This window comes from Lepisosteus oculatus, chromosome 15 (genome assembly GCF_040954835.1).
Source record: "Lepisosteus oculatus isolate fLepOcu1 chromosome 15, fLepOcu1.hap2, whole genome shotgun sequence".
In the NCBI taxonomy this organism is placed as follows: Eukaryota; Metazoa; Chordata; class Actinopteri; order Semionotiformes; family Lepisosteidae; genus Lepisosteus; species Lepisosteus oculatus.
This window is the reverse complement of record NC_090710.1, coordinates 18877527-18896865: the sequence shown is the minus strand read 5'-3', so window position 1 is coordinate 18896865 and position 19339 is coordinate 18877527. Positions and strand designations below refer to the sequence as shown.

Here is a 19339-nt window from a genome sequence, read left to right as displayed (position 1 = left end):
CAATTACTGTAACGGCACAATGCTCCTGATGTTCTAGAATGCTACATTAGAATTAACGTGAACTGGAATTCTGGGATTGAGGTTACAATTCTAGGGAATAATATTTGTCTAATCCTAGAGTTCTTCTCATAGTCCAGCTAAAGGTGCAAATGAATAGAAAATGATTAAACGTCAGATACAGCACTTTGTCTTTTTTCTGTACTGATTTTCTACGTGTAGTGGTAACCCCACTAAAATAAAATAAACATCTTAACTAAAGTGTGCGGCAAGAAATGTCACACACGTAACAGGAAGTGTTTACATTAGTATTCAGATATGCCTTCATGGACAGCTTGGTCCCTTGACTGATTTTTTGTTACGTTTTCCACAACGTTGTGTTTCTTTTCTTCTCTTTTCAGCATGGAATAAACCTACAGTACACACACAACGTAACTTGAACGTTTTGTTTTTTTAAACTTCCCATAATCCCTTTTTTGAAGTACAGGAAGTCAGATGGACACACAGTACATAAGAGTTTCGACATGATTCGCAAGGCAATAGCGTGAGACTCGTGCCTCGACCGGGGTCTGTGGCTTGCTGCTGTTCCAAAAGTGTGTCAATGGCCCCATCTACTGACCAATTCTAGGTCTTTTTTCTAAGTTTTTTTTACTTTTATTGAGTAAAAAACTAAATAGAAGTTTATTATTTTACTGACCATCCCTGTGTCTGACACCCAACTAGAGCCGATGGCAATTCCGCCAGAGAAAAGGAATTGGCTATAGCATCATTCCTATAATGAAAACCAGCCGTTGAATGTAAATCTCTCATTAGCACTCTGGTCTGTTTCAGGCCCGGCCCTAGCTTTCTGGGGGCCCTCCAAGATCACGATTTACACATACACTATTATCAGCTCCCACCCAAATGTACTTTCACTACTTAGAACAATTAAATTAATTTTATAACTAGAAAACGTATAAACCAGTTCTGAGAACACATAAATAAGTTTCAGAGAAGAACAAGAAGCACACATTTTACAACTTGCTTGGCGTGCCTCTGTTTTGAGATCGTTTACTTTTCTTTTGTGCGCTTCAGAAACATTACGTACTCGATTATGAGTGGTCTTTTTTTTTTACTACTTTGCTTCCATTGGGATAATTCACAGCAGCAACAGAAAGAGCCGCTGTAGGAAATTTCTCACTCATATTTGAATGTTCAGATTAAAAAAATATTGGGTTGCACATCGAGGGGGCCATAGACAGTCGCCCAGTTCGCCTGTGCCCAGGGCCGGGGCCGTATCGAATTCAGTATGCCATGGAAATCTGTATCCCCTTTCAAAGTGAGCATGTGCACTGGAAATTGGAGGTATGATTTGTCTGCCTGCTCTTGCACACATTTCGTATTTTCTGTAGCAAACGAGCAATTCTAAATTTCAGGTAAGTATTACAATAATTTGCATGTCCCGAACAACAAGAACAACAAAAAAGATTCACACAAGCATCGCGTAATTCTGAATTTCAGGATTGCTTAAGTAAGCCACCCTCACTCGTATGATAACCCATGATCCACTTCTCCGCAGTGAGCGAATGTGGGATCTGGTATTCCACGCAAATTCCGCGGGTCCCGAGACACACTCACGCTCTGATTTCCAGTGCACATGCGTACTTTGAAAGGGGATACAGATGGCCGCGGTATACTGAATCCGATACGGCACCGGCCCTGTTCTGTTTTAGACATGTACGAATGTGTAATTTTCCTTATCCTCGGGTAAGGATACTAAGCTTCGTGTGCAGAAATATCACCCATCTTTTCTACGTTCCTTTGAAGAAGTTGATATATGTTTCTTAATTAAATGTACAAAATGTGTTTATTGTGACACTGAACAATTATTCGCTTTTTAATGACAAAAACGACAAGATACAAAAAGATTTAAAACCGTAAGCTTATGTCCCATGTTATTGTTGTTTTATTCAGTTACGCATTTAAAATATTTTGAGTAATACACTAGAGAATTCTCCGTTTTCAGTTTGTAGCTTACACTAATATACATTTCTTCGTTTTCTGATTGGTTATACGAGATAATGTGACTAGGACTAATACTTTTTGGGTGCTTAATGATCAGTAATTACTGACAGGATACCGAGTCATCTTTGTATCACTCTCTTGCATGCAGTACATTTGAATTTGATTTTAACATTGAAGACACATGGTATTAATATCAAAAGCTTGTGGATGGAGCCTGTACAGTAGTCCAACTATGGTCCTATGTTACTACTTTTAATCCTATTGGGCACTCTAAATCACTCATGTCTAAAGAACACCTGTTAGGGACTTAATTGATCAGTTAAGGAAGTAATTTATTCTGCAAAGGGAACTCTGATTCTCAGGTGTCAACTATAATGAACTTTCGGATTTGGAACGCAGTATTAGTTACAATACAAACGAGTACAGCTGCTGCGGGTCTGACCTTGAACATGTATCATACTATAGGCGCTTTTATTTCCGTTGATAAATGATAAAGATTCATTCGGAGATCCTTTATGTATAATCGAACCATTATTTCGGTTTTATGTATAGTTACCTTTGTTTCTGCGGTAGTCTTGTGCGCTACAATTTCTCCGTTTGAGGTTGAGGGTTAGGAACACAGTATGTCGAATAATAACTGACAAACGCGTGTACTACATGTAAATAGTACCAAAAAGCGCCAGCTAATGTTCAATACGGTTAGCAATTTTTATTTTTAAACAGCAATATCGATCAAACGTGATAGTACATGGGAGATTATTTCATCTACAGGTACAATATATATGTTTGTAGTTCTAAAAGGTGGGTTTAGACTTCCGTTACAGATCTTTTTAGGTCATTTCGGTTTTTCACTGTTTATCTGACCCAGTCCAGAGCCAGTACCGTCATTGTGGCGTGTGCGGTCCAAGACAACCTTGGTATCGCCTGGGTGAGCCGCCTGCTCTGTCTCCGAGACTTTCCGAAGAACTGCGATACTCATTATTAAAAAGCTGTCGGTAAGTTTTTTTTTTCCTTTAACGTACCCTTACATTTGTCTACGCATCTTATTCACTAGACCTCCAAATCTCCAATACCCTGCTTTCCCCTGAGAACCAAAAGTATAGACTTTCATCGCAATAAAATACAACAAACCTATTCAATTGAGGCCCCGATGTAACAGAACACATTTAAGACTTTCAGACTATTTAAATACTTCTGTACTTAATTACACTATGAAGAGGTGGTTTGAAGAGCACGTTCAGCAATAGACTGATTCATCCACGGTGCGACAGGGAGCGCTACAGGAGGTCATTCTTGCCTTCTCTCATAAGACTGTACAACGCATCCACCTTGCGTCTGGGCAGAGGCAACATTGACAGTGACCTGTTTCTGGACTGAACGCATCTGCACATCCACTGCTACATCTGTTCTCTTTCTTTTCTTTTCCTGTTAACAACCGTTTTTTGTGCAATATATGCCAGGGACCCGTGCAATACCTTTATATGTATATCTATATTTACATCTATATTTATATTCATGAGTGATACGATTTTTCTGCGTACTGTTCTGTTCTAATTTTGTTCTTTGTGTGTCCGGACTGTGAGTAACTTTTTCAGTGCACCCCTCACTGTACTGATTGTATTGTATTATTATTATTATTATTATTATTATTGTATATTGTACACTGTGACTGTGTTGTCTGTGTAAAGCTGCTGTTGCACTGCAATTTCCCTCACGGGATCAATAAAGTATTTAAGTTAGTCCCGTACTTCAGTAACCTCTAGAGGGCAGCAGCTGTTACTTTGGGTTTGTTGCAACTGAGAACAGGTTTAGTACGGTGCTGCGGGCTAATTCCAGCAGACAAATTCGTTGCTATTGGTTTTAAATAGGCGCTCTAGTTGAACACGGAGCTGCGTGCTAACCAGGGTTTGAACTCCAGTTAGTACGATGCTTTCACTTCCTTGCAATTTAACCCAAGGGTTTAAGGACATCCAGAGTTTTAGAACTAGATTCCAAAGTGACTCTAAATTACCTGAACAAAAAAATGCTTAATTGCTTCCAATTAAAGTGTTCGAAATATTTAGAAATCGACGATGTACAGTACTTGTACGATGTCAGAGCTGCCGGAATGGGGTTCTAAACAACATGGATGGCAATACTTAATAGCAAGCAAGATGTTGTTATCAGGTGCGAATAAATTTTCATTTTATTTCATATGAATTACATTGTTTTTTTTAAACAAAAGTCTAATCAGAAACCCTTTTTATTATATTGCACGTGCATAATACACATTGCACTTGGAACGAACATGGCAGTAGACAGGTAAAAACTGACACAGATGTGTCATACATAAGGATGTTAAAACTACTGTTACATAAATAGTCATAGTTTATGTTTTAAAAATAACATTTTATGTAGCCAGGTTAAGTACATGCAAGTCAACGTAATTAATACTTTTATCTTTAATACTTTAATCCACATAGAGAACCACTTAAACTTGCAAATGCCGATTAAAGTCTATGAGCTCTATGAGCTTTGCAGGGACATTTATCTCTTTTACCAAAACTGGTTTGGTATTTTTCCAAACCCATCTACAGCACACGATCTGTAAGCAAAGGTTTGACTTTGAAACAGGTGAGAAGAGACACTTGCAGATGATCCTTGGTTTCATTCTTCCATTAAAGAGGTAAGGATTGAGCCCAGTCCAGGACAATAAAGACACTGGGCATGAACAGGTACTGGATTTATGGTGCGTGCAGCCAGCAGGGCTTTGGAAGGTGGGAGGACATTCCTGCAAACATGGAGAATCATGCAGACTCCACACAGCCCAGCACCTCAGTCTGGAATTGAAGCTGGGACCAAGGAGCTGTGAGGTACAGTAGTAGCAATTTCCACCATGTTGTTGTGCTGCCTAGCACTCGATTTAAATTAAGCCTCACAGGAAGCAAATGAGCTCAATTCGCTTGTATTTATATTGTCACTTTGCATTTGTGGTTACCTCAGTTTTTCCAAAGCCTGCTTCACAGAGCTATGATGTACAGTATGTATGAATGCTAAAAATACAAGGTGGAAAATAAAACTGGGTTTAGGTATCTCAATGTAAGGCCTGTGTTAGACTGCCATCCAATAACATTTTTAGTTCTCCCAGATCCCTGCTGCATCTAAACTAAGAATCATGCATTTCATTTACGAGAAGCATGTTTCTTTACATCCTTTTTGCTGCTGTGCCAGATCTAGATCGGACTTGAGCATCAGAGAATTCTCATAAATTTCTTCATTCTTGCGTTGCATCTGCAAAAACAAAGAATTAAAATGATTGAACATGCCAAAACATTTACAGATACAGAGCACATCTAGAGCCAGTTTAGGAAGGAAAACATCAAAGCAAAACAGGACTTTTCTAGTTCAGTAATATACTTTGAAAGTTTTTGTTTTTCCCGTAAACAGTATTAATTACAGCTTTGGGAAGACAAAGTTTGGCAATACCGTAGTCACAAAAGGAAACTGCACTCATGAGCCACGTGGAATTTTTCAAAAACCCTTGGAATATTTTCCTTGCATAAACATGTCAGAGACTGTAGAGGTGGCAAAAGAAAACAAAAATAAATATTTTGGATTTTAGCATGCAGGTACAAGAGTATCCCTTTTTGTGGCAAACTGTGCCTCTGCAGGAACATCCCATACATGAGGCTTGATAAGAGATTTATTTTTTTTCTTTTTAGAAGCAGAACCTTCATTGAGCAAAAGAGGATAATTACACCACAGTCCCTTCTGTGTTTTTTTTTTATTCCTTTAAGTAAAAGATACCAATCATTTTGTGTTCATTGCATCAAGCAGAAGCTGCTGATTTCACTGTCTTAAGGGGGATCTGTAGTGCACACATGCCAGCATAGGAGCCAAGCTGTCATATTGCAGCTGAAGTGGTTGTGGACTTGTAAAAAATTGGCACTTTGGTAGGTGAAAAAATGTGATGGATGTCCAGGTGTTGAATAGCTTTCTGATACCACGTTCTGATTTATTAGTGCCCTGGCATCATCAAACTGGTCCAATTACTGTGACAGAAGTGTACATGTACAATACAGAGTGAGAATGAGCAGGGAGCTGGAAGACATGCGGTACAGATACTAAAAAGGAATTTCAGGTGCTTGTCTTGCATCAGGGCAGGTGAAAACCTTCCACGAAAATGTACACCTCAGCTTAAACCAGTAATTAAAAGGTTTAGAAACCTACAGTACACGTCTCCAACAAAGTTGTCATTAATCTCAGCTGTTATTTGTCCAGTGCTGCTTTTACGGTGTATAACGGAATTACAATTTATCACAATGCTCAGGCAGTTCTGTGAAGGTGCCCCCCCTACAAACAACAAAAACGGTGAAACCCACCGAATTCGTTAGTGCCAGTCAGTGCCATTGAAAGCAGCCTTTCTACTGCTTTCCTTCCCGAGATATAGCGCTTTCCTTTTCCAGTAATCCCGTGACCATGCACGGTGAATGTGACCTGAAGTAACAGTCTGGACAGTTCAGGTACTGGTTTACGGGGATAACAATATTTGCAATATTTCTCCAGGGTGCGGTAGTTGATTTTTGCATTTAATATCAGGATAATTAAATTTGTCTCTAGCACCATACTGTTATCACGAATATTGCCGTTTTAACCTTAAAAACCCAGCATCGGCAAACAATTGCATTTTCTTATAAAAAGCCTTAACAATCACGTCTTGTACTTTGTAGCTGTGTCAATATTTTTGTAAATCTGAGGAGGTTATCAGTTTTTCATCGTGTCCATTTTAAATACATAGGCGACTCAAAGGACAATTAAAGATTCGACCCATCTTTCGAACAACGTAAAGGTATAATTAGCACAACAATGGTCTTTTAATGCAGGAAGTTGCTATCTATTTTATGTAAAGCAAACACGTAAAAACAAAACGTTCCTGGAAACTGATTTTTTAGTGGGAACTAAGTAATAAGTTGACCTAAGTAGTTCATAACACATCTGCAAACCCTCATTGGAAACTACCTTATCACACAGGCCCAGCATACTGTACATAGAACCAATCGTTTGGTAATTCCTCTTTATTGAGTCAACTGTACGGTAACAAGGCAGTTTGTTTCCGGGGTTAAATCTGTACAGGCACAATGGCGAAGCCTCCGTCCTTCGGATGAGATGTAAAACCGAGGTCCTGACTCTCTGTGGTCATTAAAAATCCCAGGGTGTTTCTCGAAAAGAGTAGGGGTGTAACCCCGGCATCCTGGCCAAATTTCCCATGCCTCCTAATAATCCCCCTCTATGAATTGGCTACATTACTTTGTTCTCCTCCCCCCACTCCGACGGCAGGCGGAGCGACGCGCCGGTTGGAGTATTTCTCGGTCGCAGTTAATAGCAACGTCAGCTCAAAAAATATTTGGTTCAAACCACCAAATGGAGACTGGTGTGCCGACAAGCGGACCCTGCTGATGCGGGATTAACGCTAGGAAAGAGAGAGGCACAATGGCGACCCCTGTAGGACAAGAGTGTGGGTACGTGTAATGTTCAACGCTTCTGGGTTTTTGAACTGGGCAGCACAGGGGTGCACTCAGGACTCAATGGCTCTGGCCTGCACTCACATTTACATTCAGACAAGATTTGGACTGAAGTCTGATGCGGCAGTAACTATTTTCAGTGAAAAAAAGCTTGCGAGACCTGGATGCAACTTACCTTTCTTTTGAAGGGACGTGCTTCATTTCCCCTTGTGCTCTGACGTCTAAATTATTGCAACAACAGAAAAGACCAGCACAAACAGTTCAGTTCAGTTTATTTGTCATATGCACAAGTCCAGTGAAATGCTTATTTGCATGTATGCTCCAAAACAAAGACATTAAAGCAATCTCCAAAAACATCAACAAGTTAACTAACATTCAACAACAAAAAAAAACGGTGGTAAGGGTAGATTTCCGTAATCTGACAGTTTGTGGGAAGAAATTGTCTCTGCTCACAGATTGATCATGGTTGTTTTTCTTGAGATTTGACTTGATTAACTTACCCTTAAGAGCTAACTGCTAAAGCTGGTGTGGAGCAGTGAAACAGGGCTCTGTTCCTATAAAAAGAAGCCTATGGGTTCAAATCCCAGCTGAGAGACTGCTGTTGTATTATTGAGGTGTTCAACTGAACTGTTCCAGTAGAATACCCATCTGTATAAATGGGTGCAATTTAAGTTGCTTTGGATAAAAAGGCAGATAAATATTGTCAATCTCAGGTACATGAAACAAGGATTTAGTGTTTTGATCTCAACACATATCCCTGCAATTAAATCTTGCCTTCACACTGAGGCAACAAGCATGAAACAATTAAAAGACAAGTCTAAGGAACACTTGCTTTTATAATTTTTGTGACTATTTTAACTTACCGTCTGCATCTTTTCTTACAGAAAATGATCACTATAGCCCCAAAGACAGCAAATGAAATGGAAGGAACCACATAGATGGCAATGTTTGGTACTGGAGTCTCCACGTGACCTAAAACACATAATAATTTATTATTTTATCAGGGTCTTCTGCACTGAAATTTTATCGACTAGGAGGAAATCCAGAAATCTGACAGTCGGTGTGACTCTTATTTAACTCTAAAGAAAGTGCTGCTCTTTGAATTTCATTTCAGAATTCTTTTATAGAATAATAGCTCACCCTAATCCTAACTTAAATCATAGCTCTAAACCTGAAACATAAATAGTATGCACTTTGACAAATGTCATAAACACTTGCTTTTCTGATTTTGAATGGTAATCATAAGTGAATGTTTATATAACATGTTTAATGTTGGTATAACTTGGCGGTGGTCTGCAAGGAAGTATTTAACCAGTTACACAAAACTTAATTGAAAAGAGGAGTGTCCCACACTGACTTTGGTACAGAATATAGATGTATTTAAAGCATCAAGTGACGAAAGTAGCAGATTAAAGTCATTCGCAACAACATGGTAACAAGAATCCTTTTTAGTTTCTCACTGAGGTATTTGTATGTGGTGTGCAAAGGGCATCAGTGCTTTTAATTACTTATATGGTGGTCTCATCCATCACGTATCCACTTCTAACCAGTTATTGGCTCCTCTCAAAATCATGTTTATAATTCCCTTATGCATATTCAATGTCCAGATCTTTTCAGCTTCTGTTTTCCATTAAAAGTTATCCCCATTTTACACTTCTCCACAGCCTCTATAATCGCAGAATTTCCATGGGTTTGTATTCACTCTCATGTATCAAGCCTTTGGTTTCCCTTTTATTTACTATGGGGGAGCACAATGCAATTCTGAAGGCTATAACACACTATGAGTCTAATTGCAGCTTTGAATCCGGCCTGAAAACCTAGTTTTTAAAGTCCTGGTATTCCTTCTATTTGAAGGAATTGTTTGTATTGTTGTTTACATTGGAAGTTTGCTCCATTAAACAATTCATGGCAGCATTTAATTTCAGCTATTAACTTGAATTCCACCCCAATGCTTTCAGTCAAACCTGTCACATCGGTATTGGTAAGAATGGAACGTACGCTGCGAACAGTGGCTTTAGATTCTTACTTGACAAAAGACCCTTTATTCTAACTTCACCTGAACTTTGGAGAACCTGATAGCATCCCCCTCCTGCACTATTTTTATAAAAAAAGAAAGAAAGAATGAGCTTCAGTATAAGCACATTGTATCCTGCAGTGTTTTAGTGAAGTGAAGGTGCAGGTGGCCTGCAAGCTTTACAGGAGCAATGCAGCCAGTGATATGCAGTTACTGCTACCAGTGTTAACCACAGGAATCTGTTGGTGTGAGCTGAGGCTAAACAGTGACTCTTAAAATAGCCTTCTTGCACTGCAAGTGCAACGTGGTCCTGGGGAAAGAGGGCAAACAATTATTTATTGATTTATAAGCTCTTTCATCCCCGTCATGTTAGAAATTCCCTTCAGAAGTTCTTATGGGTTTGAGGCTGAAATGGGGAGGGGCTATGTATACAAAGGGCTGTGATTCCTATATGGTTCATCCAATATAGACATAAATACCCTTGAATTAAAGCTGACATTCTGCACTTTAACCTCATTGTTTCCTTTCAAATCCAATATGCTTTAGTACAGTGCTAAAACAACAAAAAATGTGTCACTGTCCAAATACTTACAGACTGCACTATACAGTATATATGGTACACCAATTCAGGATATGGAAACAATTATTAGAACTATGCCATAGTGTAAATGGAAATATGGTCCTAGGAATAGTTAATTTTCTAAATATATTTTCATACAAAAGATAATACTGCTCTCAGTCCAAAGAAGAGCAAGATACAATCTGGGCCTTAAAGGAATATTCTACACTGACAGACTGAAGCTGAAGCTGACCCCAGTCTTTCTACCCCAGCTCTGTAAGTTAGGACAATTGACACTTAGGGTAATGGTTTAATAAGGACATTTGCTTTCCTCTCACTTAGCAGAAAATGTGAGGTGATTTTATGTTCCTGTTGGTGCCTTACAAGACTTGAAGATGTGATCCATGCTGGCTGTTGCTTGATGCTTTGAATGTCTACCCCATCCCACGCTCCTACATGAAACTGTTTTTTTACCTGCATACGTAGGCACAAACGAATGTATCCCTACGCTGAAAAAGCACAAGAACGAATGAAGAGAAGAGCTCAAAGGAAGACGTCCTTTGACCTCCATTAAAAAAGTTGCCATTCCTGAAACTGTACCCAGGTGGTCAAACAGAGCAGAAACAAGAAAATAACAGAAGTGCAAGAACACGAGCAACAGGACATGTAAGAATGATTTGAAAGGAAAGGCAAAGAGCTACCCATCACTGCTGTAGTGGTTTTGACACTAAAGTGGGACAAAGACCCTGAATACCGCCAGCATTGTCTAGCGAGAAATGCGGGTGGGGACATCCACTGTAGATCAGAAACGGAAGTGATCTTCAAGAGAAACGGAAGCTTGTTTAAAAAAAAAACATCTTTTTTAGGACAATATTTTGTTCAGTACACAACCACCTCCACACAAGCTACTACAATACATCAGCATTTAAAATCTAACAGTTTCCAAACCCCCCATAAAACATGAAATACGAGGGCCATGCTTAAAAAGCTCCAGTACACCTTTAGCCACTTCGAAACTAATAAATTAAGATCACAGGCAACACAAACCCTCATGAAAAGGTGTCAGAAATTGGCCATGTCAGTGGTTTATGAGTGGGGAGGATACCCACCATTTGCTGTCAGTGGAAAATAATCATCAAAGTTTTTAAGAACCATACAGGATCTTTGTTTGTTTCATTCAAACATCAATGCTATGCTAATGTCATATTTTCCTCTAGGTAAAATCCCGCCTGCTGAATTCTGAACATACTGAATCTTGTGAGCAACATTTTGTAACGCCAGTCAGCTTTGCAGTGGTCTATTCACAAGAACACTGGATGCCTTTTCTGCTTTGGCCTGGGAAAGGCAAGAGCGTACATGTAAGCGGTAGAAACCTCTGTAATATCACAAATACGCACTTCTAAAACACGTCTAAGTACCAACACTAACAATGGCTTCTCAATCATTAACTTGGCTGGATTTAATTTCTGTCAATGGAAACCTTGTCTTGAATAAGACACCAGTGAACAGGCAACAAAGTTTGTGAAAAGTAATTGTGTACACCTGCCAAAACCTTATCAAGGTACTACATGAAAGAAAAGTGAAGACTCAGACCATTGGGAACCCAGTGCAGTGCACTAATGTGGTTAAAGAGAATCTTAATACACAGAAATGGTGGACACCTAATTCATACAGAGCTCCTCCACAAACACATTATCGGACTGATCAGCTGTTCATTGCCTTGGAAAAAGAATGAACAGACACTTATTTAATCAGATCATTTTTGTTTACTAAAGTTCACTGGTTGAAATGTGTATGCAATGGAAATTGGTTTAAAACTTGTTCAGTCTTAGGGATAAGAGCAAAAGCACATAAAGGTTACAAACAAGAGGAGGTAAGGTAATTATTATTATTATCAAATTATTATAATTATTAGGTAAACTAACAATGAGGAAATTAGGTATAGATAACCTAATAGATTATAGGATTTAGGTTTGGTCTGCAAGCTTTTACTGTAATGTTATTGTAGTGTGAATAGTGGGATAATTGAGTCTAATAACAGCGTCTGTCTAGCTTAAGGAAGCTTTGTACAAAAGGGAAGAGACAAAATAAAATTGGGTTCAACAGGGTGGTTGACACTGCTGTTTCACAGCTCCAGAGTCCGGAGTATGCTTTTCATCATGGGTATTTTTTTCTGGGACCTCTGGTTTCCTCCCACCTTTCAGTGATGTGTTTACAGAAAGAATTCACTTTACACATGGCCTTCAGTGCCTTTCACAGGGAGAGCCATGTTACTTTCAGCTGGTGAGGCTACAATACATGAGGCAGTGTGGTCAAGGTGTAACTATCTACTATCTGATCTGAGTAGATTTTATACTGTATCTTAAAGAAATATACTCTAGAACCATGTTGCTGAACCACCACGTTCCCTGAATAAATGCTTATCAGACCCTTAATAGAATAATTGCGGACCTTACAGTCAGAGCCAGAGAGAGACAGTAAGAATGGATGAATTCAATGTTTTTTTTCTTCCATTGATTTGTTGAATGTTTTTAGTCAAAAACAGATTTTGGGGGGACCTAAGGGAGCTGGTCGCTGTTACCAGAAGGGTTCAGCAGCAGTGCCCTAGAAATACAGTAATTAAATGGAAAAAAGATGCCCACCATACCTTGGACAAGAAGTTCCCAGAATTCCTCCCAGATCCCTAACTGTGTCGTGGTTTCGCACGAATAGTTCCCAGCATCTGAGGTGACCACATCCTGAATCTGCACACCATACAGCTTGTCTTGACTTGGCTGAAATCTTAATGTAGTATTCTCTTTGTAAAAGGGTGGACTCTCAGGTCTGTAACTGACAAGGAGATGCCCGTCTTTCTTCCAGTTGACTTGTGTCAAATGACTCAGGGATTCATTCTTACAGTGCAGAGACACTGTTGTGCCAGCGATGGCTGTGATATCTCTTCTGGCTACTTTTGTATCTGTGGAGACAAAAGTCCTCTGGGTTACAATATTTAGCCATTTTTAACAAAGCTGACCTTTAGGGACCTGCGTGTCTGGTAATAAGCTGAAACGCTCTGAATAAGGGATAGCGAAAAGGGCTCTGGACCTCACTGGAAGGTTACGCGTTTGGATCCCAGGTGGAGAATACTTGTGCTCTTAAACATACAAACTTGATTCTGATTGCTTCTGTAAAATATCCTGCTGTACAACTGGGTACCGTTTACGTCACTTAATACGAGCATCAGATAAATTAACGAACAAGCAAAATTGTTTTATTATGGTTAGGTTAATGTATGTGTTCATTATTGTTTTAACAGACTTGTGAGCAGGTTTACTTGCTATAGCAAACTTATACCACAATCTATACTAATATTAATACAACTTATGTTATTAAATATTTATCACCAGATACTGTAAATAAATCTTATAATTATCCTCACATAAATAGGTATTTTATAGTTTTACAAATATTTTATACAATAATAAAAATATTTTTTGCTGTCGTGATGTATTTAAGCCACACATTCAGATAAATGGCTGGTAAGCAAAACAACAAAAAGTTCAGTGTTTCTTTACCTGAATAAACTTCACAGATGCTGAACGCTAGTAGAATGATTTCATACACAACTTCACAAACGGACCTCATAGTCCTCTTGAAAATGTAGGTTTTTTGACACAGACAAAAAAAGATCACAATTGATTAATAACCTAAAGCTGAATGGTATAAAACTGGAATTATATTTTATCATTTTAAATTAACATTGCAAACATTACTCTTAATTGTATTGCAAACAGACTAATTTCAATCAAAACATTTGTGTGTTTAAGCAATAAAGGCCTTTACATTTGACTTCTATATATTAATCTATAAAATATTTTACTGTAAAATTACTTCACATAACAACTGACCTTCACTTGTACCTAAAGTAATCAGAAAGATGTGACAGAAGTGAAAGTAAAAAGTGTACAGCACTTTCTCTGTAGTAAATCATAATCCTAACAAAGCTCTCTTTAAAGAAAGATTTCTCGTAGCTTACCTGCATGGAAAATTCCTTCGCCTTCAATTAATAACAGAAGGACTAACTTCAGTTTATTCTAAGAATAAATCTGATTGTAAGTGGTGAGAATAAATTAATATAATGAACATTTAATATATTAGTACATTTTTTATTCCGTTACGAAACATCAGCTACAGAGCAGAGAGCTGTTCTGCTGCTAAATAAATTCTTGAGCACAGATAGTCCAGAATGGCATCATGTTTTTCAGTATGTTTTTAAATTCTAATCACCTCTAGAACCTCCTGAACAGTAAAAAAAAAAACAGATATGCTGGGAGAACTGACCATATAATAAACACAAAGACAAGCTGACAGAAACTTTACAGGAAGTTCTTGAGTCAAAGACTGCGGGTATGTAAATGTCAAATCTCTGAACTCGCCATAAAAAGGGGTGTGTTCTACAAGTGAATATCATCAAAAGGTTTATGCTAGGTTCTCTGCTGCCTCATACTACAGTCAATTAGGGCTATTTCACCTCCTGATAAGTTAAATTTCCCTCTTTGTAGTTGTGCACTCTTCTTTCTCTGCTCCATAACTGTTTTAAAAAAAAATATTTAATAAGTTTGTAAAATATTTTTGTTGTAGCATTCACTGAGAGCTTTGTGATATTAGAAAGAGAACACAAAGAGCATTCCCCAAAAGTCTGAAGTGAAATTGCACAGAGCTGAGGACATTGGCTGTAGTATTATATAACAGCTGCACTCCACGCCTCCACTACCATTCCCCCATTGATATCATATCCATTAATCCTGGCAATGAAAATAATAGGCTTTGTTGAATTCTAATGGAGCAGTGTCATAGAAATATAACTATCAAAGAAGCCGCAAGAGACAGTTCTCAGCTGAGTAAGGTCTTTATTTCAATATTGCAATACTGGGAGCCCTGCTGTCACTCTGGAAAGTGCATCAGAGACTCAATTTGTTGCAAGCAGTACAGGGTTTTTATAAGATGTTGCGCTGTAAGAGAAAGCTCAGCACTTTGTCCCTTCTAACACTTCCCCTTGCCCTAAGACAAAACAGATCACATCATAAAAACGAAAGAAGAAGCACCACTAGATTTGTTTATCAAAGCTTATCAATTACTTTAGGCTAATCTAATGACCCAGACAGCATATATTGTTTTGGTACATTGTCTTCTAAAGTAACCTAAACAGTGTACTTTGTTGACGCACTGTTTTCTAAAACTCTGCATGTACTGTAGCACAGCAGTTACATCCTTGAAATATATTTTCTAAAAGCACCAATATATATTTTTTTCAACGCTCTCTACATTTTAAGAATCAATTTACTTATTAGATTTCCATTTCAGCAGGCTTGTAGATAAGTGTGATATAATGTTCCTCGGGATTATAATGCAGCCTCCCTTATTTGGCAACAGTTCCAGTAATGTCAAGCTCTTAACCATGCTAGCACCGTAATTCCTGAAACTCTCTAACAGCTAATGCCACTGCTCACCTTCACATTTTAAGTGCAATTAAAAAGAGTCTGCACTCTTAAAATGAACGTGTTTTATTTTAATTTTAAATGACTGTTTTCTTAACATTTTTAACTGACAAACCAGTGTGAATAAGAACAGAAATGGCAAGAATGTGTTTTTCAGATGAAAATGTTTTGCTGGACCTAAATTAGTCTTGGCAACAGAGCACCAGCAACAGTGAGAGCGAATTATATGCTAAAACAAAATGTTCACACTGTTGGTGAGGATGAGCAATCTGGAGCTTCTAGAAAACAAACATCCAAGGTTGGTTGTTGAAGGTCGTCTCTTGACTGCAGCTAAATAACACTGGTTTGTCCTCTGTACTAGAACCACTCCTTATCTTAAACACCCCTCCATGTCACTGAATCACTAACCACAGTCAAAGTTGTTCTTGTGCATGTTAAATAAAAATGCACATTCTCTACTCTACCATCTGTAGACCCTTGCAAAAGGATTCAGACTCTTGCATACGTTATTGCATTTTGTTGCTTTAAAACTTGTAGTCATGACTCTGTGAAGTAACAATTAATAGTTGTTATATTCAAAACCTACCCCACAAATTCAAAGCAAAAAACTAATAACAATAATAATAATAATAATAATAATAATAATAATAATAATAATAATTATTATTATTATCGTTATTATTTATATTATTATTTACACTTATATAGCGCTATTCAACACTCCAATCAAAGTGCTTTACTGGCAAGGGGTACTCCCTTCCACCTACCTCAATGATGCGATAGCAGCCATAGTGAACCAGTTCGCTCGCCACACATCAGCTATCAGTGTGGAAGAGAAGAGAGTAAAGATGCCAGTTCATAGATGGGGATTATTAGAAGGCCATGATTGGTAAAGGCCAGTGGAGAAAATGTCCATGAGTCAACAATATCCCACTCACTCCACACAGGGGGTTTGTATGGAACTAAAAAAAGCCATCTCAATCCCACATAAGGTTTATTACAAAGCAAAAGATATTGCGATTAGACAAGACAACATTGGCATTTTTTGGTGTAAATGCAAGTTGCTACATCTGATTACGTTATAGTTCTGCTACTTATCAGTAGCTGCTTATCAAGGGAGGACTGATGGGAAAATAGGTGTGGAAAAATATCAACAAATCCTAGAGGAAAATCTGATTCAGTCTGCTAAAGTCTTAAAACTGGGGAGAAAATTCACCTTTGAGCAGGTCAAAGATCAAAAGCACACAGCATAAACTACACTGGAGTGGTTTAAGAATAAGAAAACAAATGTCCTTTTGTGGCATTTGAACCCTGTTGTGGAAAGCTTTGAAACCATCTGTCTATAAATGATCCCAAAGCATATAAAAATAAATATTCCAGTTCTTTGTCTTTGGTTTGTGTTGACATTTACAGTAACCTATCTTACCCGTACAAATATTCAGCCTGCATATCACATTTTATATTAAAACAACATAGGGTCTGAATATTTTGGAAAGGCACTGTATATCTACTGTATAATGAGCTAGATACAGAAACTGATACCTTCTTAAATAAGCAACTAAGTTAGAAAATGTATTCATTTTTCTATTTTGTGTTCTAAGTTCGACATTGCACACCTTTGCAATTCTACTGTAACAGTACAGTAGCACTGTTACAGAAAAGTGGCTTAAAAGAAGTGAAAATTGCTGGCTGGGCAATGTGTTCCATACTCCCATAAGCCTTAATGGAAAGACTTAAATTACACCCACTTTACAAAATGAAAAACTGAGATACTGAGTTACAGTTTGTCTGATGGTGAGTGCAGTTCTTACCCCTGGAGAATAATGTAGTATTCAGGACACTACAAAACACTCTAGACAGAAGTTCAAATGTTTTTAGAAAAATAAAATATAACAAGAAAGCAAACCTCCACAAAAGTGTACAAACTGAGGAAGGAGCACTACAGCTTGATTCATTCTCTTTTGTGGATTTTACCTGTATATAAAAGCAATATAAAATCACATTTCTTGACAGGAATGTTATCTGTTAGACAGATACAAACGATACATGTTGTGTATTGAGGCAGGGAAAGGCAGTGACTAACTTCTGTAACACTGTACACAAGTTAATTTCGTTAACTGTACTTTAGTACCCTAGTAGCAATCATAGCGAAACCCAGTGCCATAGGGTAATAATACTACAATATGGACAGTTAAATCTAATAACTGTGGCAGTCAAGCAGTTTTCCTGTTAAAAGGGAACTGCATGCTATTTTTACATTCAGGGGATGGTAATGATGAGTGCATTTTAAACCACGATGAAACTACCAAGTACACTGTAAAGTGCACAACACCTGATTCATATCAAAAAGTGACGAAATTTCAACGTATGTAGCGCCGTCATTGTCTGTGATTCAGAACGAGGCAACAAAACGTCCCATGACGCGAAAGTGGCGCTATTACATTGTAAACATGCTTTAGACCATGTACATCTTGCTACTACAGTATATTAATAGTAAATATTTTAATTAAACCAGACATTTAACTATTGCAAATGCAACCTGACAACTAACTAAAATACATTCATAATAATTAACAATAATTAACATGTTTTTCAATCCCTTACGGCAACTAGTAAGCAGGAAGGGACGCTTTTACAGTAAGTCACAATTCAGAAAACTGCTCTTGCCGGTGGCGAGACCAGCGGTTTCTCATCTGCCTGCGACAACATAGCAACCATACTGTAAAATCGTGAACTTTGTGCAAGTACATTTAACCTCGAATTTGTAAAATTTTCGATAATTAATTTATTTTGTTACCAAGATTTAAAAACCTGACTGAGAAATTGGTACTGCAATTCCCCTTTAAGATGGTGCAGGATGATTCTCAGCATCCCACAGAAATCTCCAGAAACATCTGATCTCTGGCGTCCTCTACTGGACAAACCTTTGATTTGTACACAAAATTCTTGTAGTGTATAGAAGCAGATTAAACATCTGAGGATCATACTGTACTCTTCTACTATATATTATGTGTTTTACACTCCCAGTCTCCACTGGAGACACTTCACAATCAGGCTCCTAAATGTGTGAAGGCCAGTTCTCTGAAGTAGGAGTAAAATCTGCTAGTGATATATGACAGTTCAAGGCTATGAATTACTGTTCCTAGAAAAATTAGACATCACTTTTGTGTTGTAACTAGAATAGTTGTAACTAGAATCAACAAAACAATATCATAACCCGAATAGAGGATCAGGTCATCTGCTTGGGTATATTTTGGCTAGGAAAGGTAATTAAAAACACTGCCTAGCTTCTGACAGACAGTTGCACATTACAACAATTCGGATCTCTTCAGCCACTCCAAAGACCATCGTCCAAAATGAGGATGATCTAAAAAAAAAAAGTATTCCTTTGGTCCTTTTCCTTTTTATAGTATGAAAGGATAATGTGAACATTACAAAGAAAGAACCGGTACACAAAATGTTTGATCTTGCCCTAGTAACATGTATTTTATAATACTTATAAAAGAAATGGTAATGGGGTGATATTTATAGCTGTGATTACAGGTTTATTTCATGTAAACCAGTGCAATTAACACTTACACCACACTACCAACCTTGTAAATAGCTGCTGCCCATTAATTTCTTTTTTTTCCTTCCTTTTGACATTATAGGCAATTAGAGCAACCATACATATCCTTTGTTGATTTTGTTTTATCAGTCCTTCCTTAAATCTGTTCTAACATTTACCCTGATCTGCTGGTGTGGCAAGCTGAATCTGAGAGGCAAGAGCAAACTGGGCAGCCTTGTG

The 19339-nt window shown here is 37.9% G+C and overlaps 1 protein-coding gene across 1 annotated transcript; it reads right to left on the bottom strand.

Annotated features, from left to right (window-relative positions):
* Positions 1 to 4166: 4166 nt before the first annotated feature.
* Positions 4167 to 14626, bottom strand: LOC107079445 (uncharacterized). The gene is made up of 6 exons (XM_015363721.2): positions 14091 to 14626; positions 13630 to 13705; positions 12723 to 13031; positions 8366 to 8474; positions 7678 to 7723; positions 4167 to 5271 (listed from the first exon to the last, which is right to left on the bottom strand). The coding sequence occupies exons 1-6, from the start codon at positions 14094 to 14096 to the stop codon at positions 5167 to 5169; spliced, it is 651 nt and encodes a 216-aa protein (XP_015219207.1). The 5' UTR covers positions 14097 to 14626; the 3' UTR covers positions 4167 to 5166.
* Between the last annotated feature and the right edge of the window lie 4713 nt (positions 14627 to 19339).